Here is a 12278-nt window from a genome sequence, read left to right as displayed (position 1 = left end):
AGAACCAGGATATACAGTGCTCAGAAGCACGGAAGGAACAAGGAATAGGCAGGCTGGAGAAGGTCTTTGAATTCAATGGTTGTTGGTACCTTACAAAAATAATAGCCAGGTGTGGTGGTGGGCACCTGTAGTCTAAGCTACTCGGGAAGCTGAGGAAAGGGGATCACTTGAGCTTAGGAGTTCAAGGCAGTATCACTCTAGAATTGCACCTGTGTGAATAGCCACTGCACTCCTGCCTGGGCAACATAGCAAGATCCCCATCTGTAAAAAACTAAAAATAATGTCAGAGAGTATGAAGCCAAAGGGTTATAGAGTATGAGTCGATGGTGAGGAAGTAGAGTTAGTGAATGTAAACTACCCTTTTGAGAAATGTAACAGAGAATGGAAGGAAACAAATCTGGAAATAAATTAGCAACTGGGAACAAAACTATTTATATTAAAAATTGAGTCACTGAATTGTTAAATAAGGCATTTAGATAGGGAGGGAAGAAGACATGAGTTAAGCCATCTTGGGTAGATAAAGAGATGGTGTTACAACTGTAGAATCCATCCTTCCTTCCTCTTTCCTCCCCCTGTCTTTGGCCGGTCTCCTGGCCTCAAACAGGCCTCCTGCCTCGGCCACCTGAGTAGCTGGGATTATAAATATGAGCCACCATTCCCAGCTGTTTTATTTTTAATAATAATCTTTTCAGAATACACATTTTACGCAAAACAAAGCAGTTAGCCTCTTTACAACTGTGTGTGACCTTGTGTTGTGTTTTGTGGTTCAGTAGCTCATTTATTCCTATATTTGGGGGTCTGGGATCAGAAATCTCAGTTGTGTAGGAGAGTAGCTTCCATTACTACCGAGCTTCCGTTTCCAGGATCCGCTGTTAGTTCTTTTTTTTTTTTTTTTTTTTTTTTTGAGACGGAGTCTCGCTCTGTCGCCCAGGCTGGAGTGCAGTGGCGCAATCTCGGCTCACTGCAAGCTCCGCCTCCCGGGTTCACGCCATTCTCCTGCCTCAGCCTCTCCGAGTAGCTGGGACTACAGGCGCCACCACCACACCCGGCTAATTTTTTGTATTTTTTTTTTAGTAGAGACAGGGTTTCACCGTGGTCTCGATCTCCTGACCTCGTGATCCGCCCGCCTCGGCCTCCCAAAGTGCTGGGATTACAAGCGTGAGCCACCGCGCCCGGCCCCGCTGTTAGTTCTTTAAGAGTCAGAAGCATGTGTCGCTGTTCATTTTGACAAGTGTCTTCACCAAGGTTAGGGCGATATGACAGGCAGACAGTATTGACTTAAGAAAAAGAACATAGTATTTTGAATTAGGCTAATCTTTATTCATATGATGAGTTTGCCACACTTATTAGCTGTCTGACCTAAGGAAATTGACTTTACCTTATCTGAACTTCAATCTATTCATCTCCTAACATAGGGATATTAATGTCTGTTAGATTACAATGTCCATTCATAGGTTCAACAAATATTTATTGAGCATCTTTATACCCAAGCTGTTATGTGTGGGGATAAATGAAGTAGTGATACATGAAAGCCTGTAGCACAGGGCCTGGGAATGTTAGTTTCCTTCCCAGTTTCCCCAGTGTTAGTCCTAAAGACTCCTGGTTACTTTAAGTAATGGTATGTGTTTGAAAGGAAAATAGAAAACCATTAGTTCTTTCTTCCCCAGACACCTTCATCACTTCAGAGAGAGTCACTGGCAGTTCTTGGTGTGTTTATACTTGATTGGAAAACCAACAAAGGAGAATGGTTACTGACATGGTAGCTGGACCCATGACAACAGCTCATGTGGGCCACCGGCAACCAGCCAAAGTCCTGTCTCCCCTAACCTGCTCTCCAACCCAGACCCCCTGTGTGAAAAGAAAGTAGGAAGCACTGCTATTACCTGGCAGGAGAGTTAAGGACCTTGACCATTCAGCGGAGGCCTGCCGCTTCTCCAGTGTGGGCCTGTGTGAAGGAGAAAGAAGTACTCACTAGACCTGGGTTAGCCAGGGGCAGCTGTCAACAAATCAAGCTGGCCTGAGCCCCAGTGGCTTCTTGCCTGTGACCCATTCCTGTTGGCAGATCTAGTTACAGAGGAGACATTGTCCTCAATACTCTCTACAGGGCCATGGAACCACTGTCCTTTGCCAAGAACCAGGATTCTTCTTTAATACATACTTGCTGGTACCTATGCTGGGAACATCTGGGCTTTGCCGGCTAGAGTCTGTATGCATAACTAGAAATGAGAAGAATCTGGACATATTTACAGGTGGAACAACAGTCAAAAGTAAAACCTTGGAGAGATTTGATTTTACCTGCCGTGCTTTGACCCCATAATTTGAAGAGAGGGAAGCTGTTGTCCCATGCTTGGTCCACCTCACTTTGTTAAAGTTCATCCATCTTTTCCCAGTCTCCCTTCAATCTGGAACTAGGAACACCACCTCCTGAGTCTCAAAAGACTTCCAGCAGGAGGGAAACTCAGTCACTGGCATGTAATGATAGAGTGTGATCCAAAGAGCAGGCTCTATTGCCAACTCAAACCTGAGTTTAAAGCCCAGTTCCACCACGTTCTACCCCTGGGTCCTTGGGCAAGTTACTTAACCTCTCTGAACCTTAATTTCTTAACCCATAACATGAGGCTACTATAAACCCAATAGTTGGGCAAGGGGGGTGATGAGTATGGGGGAGGATTACTTTAAGCAATCCATGAGATATGTATGTAAATTATCTGTTACATAATAGGTGCTCAGCAGTTGTTAATTTCCAGTCCCCTTCATTGGACCCTCGAATTGTGTTAGTAAGTACATTTGTATCATCTAATTAAGACTTAAGCCTCAGAAGCCAGAATGCCTGCTTTGGCTCTAGCTTTTTCTAGTTATTTGACCTTTGAACATGTTATTTATCCTCTCTGTATCTCAGTCTTCCCATTATAAAATGGGAATGATAGTCCTACCCCATAGGGTTGTTGTGAGGATTAAGTGCATTATTAATGCATAGAAAGCAATTTTAACACAGCTTGGAACATACAGTAAATAGTAATTGTTGCTTTGTGGTTTTGGTGGACATGATGATGTTATGAGTTAAAAGCTCAAAATGAAATAATCACAATTCTTTTTTAGAAACATAATGACCAAGAGAGAAGTTTGTTCTTTTTGTAGTGCTCTCAGATGTCCTGGGCCCGACTGAGGCAAGAGTGTTGACCTTTCTGAAATCCATCCTTGAGGTCCCCTTGACTTCAAAAGCAGCTTTTCCAGGCTTGTTTTCCCACTGGCCTAATGCTGAAGCGTCCTCATTACCCAGCTGTCACACTCAGTTGGCCTGATTGACCAGAGCCATTCCCAAACACATGCCTGACCTGCTTACCTCTGAGAAGGCTGGCTTTGGGGGTGAGGTGGAGATGGGGAGACAGCCTCTCCCCTCCTCCGGCGGTGCTGCGCTGCACTGGCACTGAAGTAGTTGTTGCTAAAAGTTCTGACATGGGAGTGACAAAAATGATGAAAATTATGAAGACTGTCCTGTGTGAACTTCAGCTTTCACAGAAGATTGTGCAGATTGACATAATTCCCAGAAATTGCCACTTACAGGCCCTCCGTCAGTGTTGGTTGAGTGAATGGTCTGTTGTTTGAAATTTGGCCCTGTCACTTTTTTTTTTTTTTTTTTTTTTGCCTTTCATCACTTTGTGAGCAAGATCTCTCCTCTGCCTTTTAAACTTCAGTAAACTGAAGCTCAGATCCAAGTAGTTTTGTTTCTTTCCATCCTTTGCCTTCTCTTAGCTGGCAGAGATGGGGTTAAGAATTGTTGGCAGCTAATCCACCTTGGTTTGAGGCCCTCTCACACTGAGCTGGAGGAATGACTGGAATTTGAGGGGGAGGGGAAAAGATACTCTGACCTTTGCAGGCCCGTGGCCTCCAAGCAGCATCTCCTGTTCACGTTCTCTTACTGAACTAATAGTCCAAATACCCCCAGTTCACCTTTTTTCCACACCTGTCAACCTTTTTAAGAACCTGGGAGCAGACTGTGGCTACTTGAGCTTTTTTTGATGTTGAACATTATGTATTTCGTTGTTATCTCTCAGCCTGTTGAACATATTACCTTTTCTCCCTGCCCCCATCCCTCTCATTCTGCTCAAACCCCTCCTCCCCACCTCCTCCCCAAACCCCACAGGTCAGAGTGCATCAACAAGTTTGCTTCAGTCTTCGGGACCATGCCTCTCAAGGTGGTGGAACACCGAGCTGACCCTGTCCTGTACAAAGATGACTTTCCTGAGAAACTGAAGAGCTTCCCCAACATTGGCAGCTTATGAAACGTGCCATTGGTGGAGGTCTGAGTGTGAGGCTGGGACAGAGGGAGAGAACAAGGCCTCCCAGCACTCTGATGTCAGAGTAGTAGGTTAAGGGTGGAAGGTTGACCTACTTGGATCTTGGCATGTACCCACCTAACCCACTTTCTCAAGAACAAGAACCTAGAATGAATATCCAAGCACCTCGAGCTGTGCAACCTCTGTTCTTGTATTTCTTATGATCTCTGATGGGTTCTTCTCGAAAATGCCAAGTGGAAGCCTTTGTGGCATGCTCCAGATTTAAATCCAGCTGCGGCTCCCTTTGTTTTCAGTTCCGGGTAACAATCTGGAAGGAAACTTCACGGACAGGAAGACTGCTGGAGAAGAGAAGCCTGTCAGCCTATTTGAGGTCTGGGGAATCATGTAAAGGGTACCCAGACCTCACTTTTAGTCATTTACATCAGTGAGTTCTTTCGGGGAACCAAACCCAGAATTTGGTGCAAAAGCCAAACATCTTGGTGGGATTTGATAAATGCCTTGGGACCTGGAGTGCTGGGCTTGTGCACAGGAAGAGCACCAGCCGCTGAGTCAGGATCCTGTCAGTTCCATGAACTATTCCTCTTTGGTTTGGCTTTTTGATGTGATTAAAATTATTTTTTATTCCTTTTTCTACTGTGTCTTAAACACCAATTCCTGAGAGTCCAAGGAACCACCTTTCTCCCTTGATACATTTAATTCTGTCTTTGGCCTGACAACAGTCTTCTGCCCATGTCTGGGAACACACGCCAGGAGGAATGTCTGCATCAAGCGTAAGAAGGTCCCAAATCGTAACCGTTTTAAGAGCAGATGACTCAGAAACCTCCAGAGGAATCTGTTTGCTTCCTGCTTAGATCCAGTCAATGTTTTAAAGGTATTGTCAGAGAAAAACAGAGGGTCTGTACTAGCCATACAAGGAGTCGCTGTAGCTGGTACCCGTAAAAGTTGTGGGAATTGTGACCCCCATCCCAAGGGGATGCCAAAATTTCTCTCATTCTTTTGGTATAAACTTAACATTAGCCAGGGAGGTTCTGGCTAACGGTAAATGCTGCTATACAACTGCTTTGCAACAGTTGCTGGTATATTTAAATCATTAAATTTCAGCATTTACTAATACTGCACATGTGTGAATTATACCTCTTTAAGCCCAGTTGATGAACAAATCTACCCTGGCAAATGTTAAATGTTATGGATTCGAAACAGATTTATCTGGCTCTAATATTAAGATTAGCCACAGTTTGGGCTTTAGCCATAACATATGTCCCCAAAACACAAAATACATAACAATTTGCTTAGAATATGGATATAATTCCAGAAACCTAGTTGTTTTGCGAGTCAGCGTCACTCATACATCATCCATTGTTCTGTTGAGTGACATGAAGGTGGGCAGTTATTATGTTGTAGTTTCATCAAGAGTCACTTCAGATGTGTTCCCCAGACTTCGAGAGGTCAAAGAAAATTTCAGAAGTAGCAAAGTTGGAAGTGGAAATCATAAGAATTTTGTCTTCTTTCATTTGAATGAGTGATCGAATCATGGACTATTATTGCCAAAGGGGGCAAGTGATCATCTCATCCAGTTTGTTCATTTTGCACATGCAGAAACTGAAGTGATTTTTTTCAGTTTCTGACAGCAGCAAACACAGGTGCTTACCAAATACTTTTGATTTGGGTAATGTGTACTGGTCAGTAGGAGACATGGGAAAGCATTTTGGTCTCATATATTCATAATGTTGGGGACAATATGATAGAAAGCAAGGGAAAAGATTTCTGTTGTCACCCAGGTACCAGAGGCTGACAAGCACAGTGAGGACCTCTAACCTTTCTAGGGGTTTTCTAGTTTGTTTTCCAAGATGTGGGGCAGGTATAGGGGAGGGTCTTACATTGAAATCGCTGCTGAAAGCTATGGACTGTGCTGGCATCGTGTATGTGTCGTATTGCCCTGGCTTCTTCAGATATTTCTGCCCTTTTGCTCATCATTGAATGCACTACCTTAGTGGCTGGTTTCTAATGCAGCTTCTCTCCCAAAGGGTACATTTTTAAATTTTTATTTTTTTTTAATCTTTTTTTTTTTTTTTTTTTTTTTGAGACGGAGTCTCGCTCTGTCGCCCAGGCTGGAGTGCAGTGGCGCGATCTCGGCTCACTGCAAGCTCCACCTCCCGGGTTCACGCCATTCTCCTGCCTCAGCCTCTCCAAGTAGCTGGGGCTACAGGCGCCCGCCACCACGCCCGGCTAATTTTTTGTATTTTTAGTAGAGACAGGGTTTCACCGTGGTCTCGATCTCCTGACCTCGTGATCCGCCCGCCTCGGCCTCCCAAAGTGCTGGGATTACAAGCGTGAGCCACTGCGCCCGGCCTTTTTTTTTAATCTTGATAGTCCTTTGATTGGGAAGAGGAACTCTTTCATCTGAGTTCATTGTGAGCCCTAGAGAGCTGTGTGACTTTATCATCATCATAGGGGTCATTGGACTTTAAAGGCATTACAACTCCATTTAAAGTACCTCATTACTCCCAGGAATATTGGGTGTTAGATCTTGCAACATAGCATAAAACAGTTTATGTTAAAGAAGGAGCATTATATCCTAGGCACTTGAAACAACCTCAAAGGTGATGTTACCCTATGAACAGATAGATGGTTACAGTCACCGTAGAAATTCAGGACAGGGATATAGCAGGTGACGGCGATTCATGGATTCAGAGTGGGCTAGGGACTCCACTTCATTGTTAGTGTATTTCTGAGCTGCTGACCAGCAAACCTCACCCATAAGCTTAGGTCAGGATCATCTGTCCTTGGGATGCCATAGAGCCTGGTTTCAGAAGCGGAACAATCATGCTAATTAAAATGTCGTGTTCTGGCCTACAGCAGACAACAGCTGGTTTTAGATTAAGGAATCTTTTTAAAGAAACACATCTTACTGGCTTATAGAGAAGACGAACTTGAACTGGCCCTGGGCCAACTGCACACTGAGCCACTGGCTTTGCCCGCAGGGACCTAACTGGGATGGGCCTGCTTGGAATGCCGGGGCTGGAAATACTTTTTTATTTTGCTGATTAACATTACATAGTTGTTAAAATGTTTATCTCATGTATTTTACCAACCCTCACACATTTAGGTATAAACCTCCTTTTCTGGGAGAATTAAAGAGGAAAACAGCAACTTTAGTTGTCAGAATCTTGTGTTCTTTCCTGCCGGTGATGCTCTGCTGTATAATTTTTTTTTTTTTTTTTTTTTTTAGACAGAGTCTTGCTCTTGTCGCCCAGGCTGGAGTGCAATAGCATGGTCTCGGCTCACTACATCCTCCGCCTCCCAGGTTCAAGCGAGTCTCCTGCCTCAGCCTCCTGAGTAGCTGGGATTACAGGCGCTTGCCACCACGCCCGGCTAATTTGTTTGTATTTTTAGTAGAGGCAGGGTTTCACCATGCTGGCCAGGCTGGTCTTGAACTCCTGACTTCAGTGATCCACATGCCTTGGCCTCCCAAAGTGCTGGGATTACAGGCGTGAGCCCCCATGCTCAGCCACTATATCCTTTACTCAGTGTCGTCAAGTTCAAAGCTCTGACCACCCTGGTTTCTCTGCCAAAGCCTCATCTACTTCCAGCTGGGCTTTGAACTAGTGATTTTTAAGTGCTGATTTCTCTGCTGCCTTTGGAAAATAGTGACCATCATGCTGGTCTGTGCTGATGCAGACTGGGAGCTGGAAGAGACAGACTCCCTCTTTGCTCTCATTGGCCGAAGGTGTTGCTAATAACCCTGTGATCCTAGCTTCCTTCTAGGATGATAGCCTCTGACAGGCACCACGCCAGGAGGAAACTAGAGCATCTTTATCACTGAAAGATAGCACGTTTCTAGCCACAGGTTCTGAAGTTGATTTGAGGTTAAAATCCAAGAAGCTTTGGTAGTTTTCAGCCAAGATAGTAATCAGAAAGTAGGTGAAGCAGAGACTGGGTTTGGGAAGTGGTTGAGTTCTGGGAAGGCTCTGCCTAGCTCTGCAGTTAGATCCTGTGAGGGCCCAGCTGATAGGGTAAAGGCTTTGGGTGTTGGAGACTTCCCATCAGCCACCCATCCTGAGCCTGGTGTGTTTCCTTTGCTTTGTAGCTCCTTTGGGAGTATGCTGCTTTTCCCATTTCTCTTGGCTCAGGTACTCTTCCATTGCAGCAAGAGAAGCCACAATGGGCTGTTCCTCAAGCAGCCCTGGCACAGAGAGGCAGAGTAGAGAATGCTAAACTGGCCCCATGTCTCCTCCAGCCACTTCCTGAGGAGCAGTCCTGACAGGAGTGTTAACCATATTGGCAGCAGCTTCCATCCAGAGAGACTTTGAAAGCAACTTGAGCTTTCCACTGCAGGGCCTGGAGGCATGTGAAACCTGTGGGGCCCTGCCCCTACTCACCTCACCCCTGAGCTCTGTCCAAGCCCTGGAGCTCCTGTCCTCGGCCTGTGTTTGGTACTCACCCACTTTCTACTTCTGAGTAGAATCAAGGGCAGCATTTGGTCCCATTATACCAGCCATGCATCATCTGTGAACAGGCCTTATTGAGCTTAGCTTGGCAGAGGAAAGTCAGGCAGGCAAGACCCCCTCTAAATTTTAATGTTTCCCCCTCATTTTAGAGTGGGAGCTGTGAATTCATCTGAAGACTGGGTGAGGGCATTGGAAGCTCAAGCCACAGCCTCTTTTCCACCTCCATTAAATGGACTGTTAGGGATCCCCAGCTTCCCCAGTTTCCTGGGAGGGTGTGTGGGTCTGTACAGGCAACCTTGTGTCATTCTTTCAATTTCTGGCTCACCATTGCTGGCAACAGTGGGACGATGACCAGAGAAAGTTTGGCCCCCTCTCCCAAGCTTCCAGGCCTCTTTCCTTTTCAAGAAATAGTTGAGTCACCAGCATCTGTATCTGGCATTTTGTTTCTTCACATTTGCAACCACTTCAGGGTAGAGGTTTTTTTTTGGAAACAGAGTCTCACTCTGTCCCATAGGCTGGAGTGCAGTGCTGTGATCATGGCTCACTGCAGCCTCAAACTCCTGGGCTCAAGCAGTCTTCCCATCTCAGCCTTCCAAGTATCTGAGATTGAAAGCGTGCACCACCACACCTGGCTAATTTTTTTATTTTTTTGGAAAGACGAGGCCTCACTATGTTGCCTAGGCTGGTCTCTAACTCCTGGGCTCAAGTGATCCTCCTGCCTCAGCATCCCAAAGTGTTGGGATTACAGGTGTGAACCACCATGACTGGCCCAGGATAGCGCTTTTTCCTTTCTTCTGCTCTCAATTGGTTGGACCCCTGGTTGCATCTCTTCCCACTCTCCCTGAAAGGCACAGAACTATCAGACAGAAGACAAGGTAGTTCTCAAGAAGTACCAGGCAGCTGTGTCTGCTAGAGGCTTCCTCAGCAAAGCCCCATCTTGTTGACAGCCTCTCAGGAATTGCAGGTGGGGTGGGAGTGGCTGACAGAGCAGGGATCCATATGTCTTAGACCAAAGCCACCAGTCAGGCCTTGCCACCATGTAGAACCTTCCCTTTAGAATATATTCATTTGGACTTTTACTTATAGCTGCAAACATATCATTGGCTACTGTACCCAAGCATCAACTCAGCACAGCTTAAGAACAACCAACTAGTTACTGATCCAGATGAGGGAAGAGAACATTTATTCAGTCATTCTGTTACGCTAACTATTCATTTTCTCATGAAAATGTAGTCTTTGGCTGGGCATGGTGGCTCACGCCTATTATCCCAGCACTTTGGGAGGCCGAAGCGGGCAGATCATGAGGTCAGGAGATCGAGACCCTCCTGGCTAACATGGTGAAACCCCATCTCTACTAAAAATACAAAGAATTAGCCGGGCATAGTGGCGGGTGCCTGTAGTCCCAGCTACTCGGGAGGCTGAGGCAGGAGAATGGCGTGAACCTGAGAGGCGGAGCTTGCAGTGAACTGAGATGTGCCACTGCACTCCAGCCTGGGCGACAGAGCAAGACTCTGCCTCAAAAAAAAAAAAAAAAAATGTTGTCTTTGCCAGGCAGTATGGTAGGCCCAGGAGATATAGCAATTAGAGTTGACTGAGACAGTGTCCCTATCCTGTTCTTGAGCTACAGTTCTAGTGGGAGTTCTTGAGCTTGGTAAGATGATGTGAGTCCATCAGTGGCCCAGGACTCTGAGCCTGTGTGTTTTAGTCCCAGCTGTAAATGAGGATTCCATTAACCCCATCTTCTCCAATGTACGGAGGATGTAAGAAGCTTTAAAATGTCCTTTTCTCACAGTGTCTTCCCTTGACCATGCCTTAGTTTCCTCAGCCAGAAATTGGAGACAGCAAGAGCACTTATGCCTGGGTTGGTGAGATGGAATGATGTATCAGATCTCTTCCCCTTTTATTAACCAGATCGTTTACCAGATTGTACCTGGTGATGCTGGCAGCCAGCCCTCTTCCGGCCCCTATTTCTGCTTACCCTGTTACCAGAGAGCCTGGGGGTCTGGATCCTATCTGGCCCCGTCAGGGTGGATTACCAAATGAGCAGTTCTCTTGCCCCAGTCCCTTTCCTGTGCTATAAATAAGCCCCATGTTTATTTTCTTACGTTATTGAAATGAGCACTTGTGATTTGGGCCTCTTTTGAGGAGTCCAGAGAGCGTCCATCCGGTGCCTGGTGAGGGCCCTGCATGGCTGGCTGCTGTCTGAAGCTATTTGGAGTCCTCTCCCTGTGTTTTCTATGTGGCTTAATTTCAATAGAAACGGCTGTATGCAACCCTGTATCTGCTGATTTTCAGGTTTCAACTTTCTCCCAGCACCACTGCCTGCTTAGAAGTAAAGCTATGTTTCTCATTAAGGGGATAACAGCCACGATTGAGGTAATTAACGAAAATTGTACATTGGTGGCAGCAGCTTCTATAGGATTTCCAATAGTCTTTCTCTAGTAGATCCTTGGGGGCTCACCTTGATCTCCTCTCTTCTGTCTACCCTGCACCAAGATACCTTGTCCTGTTTTCTGGATATAGTTCCAATAGTTTTTTTCCTAACAGCTTTTTTGTCACCAGTTGGTTTGATATCTTACAACTTGGCCAAATGAGGGTCCCAATAACTCCATCTTGTCTAGTGCATGGAGAATTCAAAGATTTTTTTTTCCCCTTCTCATAGCACCTTCCAGTTGCCAGTTGTACCCTGGCCCTTCTTTGGAAGTCATAATGATGAATATCCATTAAAAAGAGATTGATGCTCTTTGAACTCTCATGTCATCTATACCATCTCAATGGAGAGGATGACTTTGGATGAGGTTGGAATAGAAAGGAAACATTTGGAAGTCCACTGCAGTGTATTATATGCTGTGTGGAAGTCTGGGGGTTACTTGGAGGGAGAACTTCCCAAGGAATGATTTTTGGTTCTTTTAGGCCTTAACAGCACACCAGAAGTATCCCATGAGACCATTATGAGCAGGACACAACATTGTTTCTCACCTTGGGCTGTGACTATTTACTTCTCGGTACAGATTACTCTGGTTAAATCACTCAGTAAAGAAATCTTTTCATGCTCACAATCTGAACCTGAAGGCTATTACTGAAGAGAATTGCATCTGACAACAAAATTTAATTTACTTCCAGAGAAAGGACCAGGAGAAAGTAAATTTTCATTTATGTTTTTAAGTCTATTGTCTTAAAAAGATTCTTTTCCCTTAAAAAATAAAAAACCTGATGTGATGGGTTCCTTCAGTCAACAAATACTTATTGAGCAGTTATTGTGTGCCAGATACTGTTCTTGGTGTGAGGATGTGGCACTGAACAAAACAATGTACCTACTTTCGTCAAGCTTACATTCTAATGAGGAAGATAACCAAAACAAGTAACTGAATATAATTTCAAATGTCAATAAATGCTGTGAAGAAAATAAAGCAGAGTATTACATGTGGATAATGACTTGGAGATATTTTAGGTAGGTTGATCAGAGGTGTTATTTAAGCACAAATGTAAATGTTGAGAAGTGAACCATGAGCACACCAGGCAGAGGGAAGAG

At 45.0% G+C, this 12278-nt stretch overlaps 1 protein-coding gene across 5 annotated transcripts in view; it reads left to right on the top strand.

Annotated features, from left to right (window-relative positions):
• EXT2 (exostosin glycosyltransferase 2) overlaps nt 1-4927 on the top strand; it is a 166400-nt gene extending 161473 nt beyond the window's left edge. For all 5 annotated transcript variants that reach the window (XM_032166216.2, XM_032166219.2, XM_032166218.2 and 2 more), the window contains one exon: nt 4145-4927. In XM_032166216.2, coding sequence (XP_032022107.1) covers nt 4145-4283 — 139 coding nt within the window. In that variant the 3' untranslated portion in view covers nt 4284-4927. The remainder of the gene's footprint in view (nt 1-4144) is intronic.
• Nucleotides 4928-12278: the final 7351 nt, after the last annotated feature.

Source organism: Hylobates moloch, unplaced genomic scaffold (assembly GCF_009828535.3).
Source record: "Hylobates moloch isolate HMO894 unplaced genomic scaffold, HMol_V3 SCAFFOLD_11, whole genome shotgun sequence".
NCBI classification, from domain to species: Eukaryota; Metazoa; Chordata; class Mammalia; order Primates; family Hylobatidae; genus Hylobates; species Hylobates moloch.
This window is presented reverse-complemented; position numbering and strand designations above follow the sequence as displayed.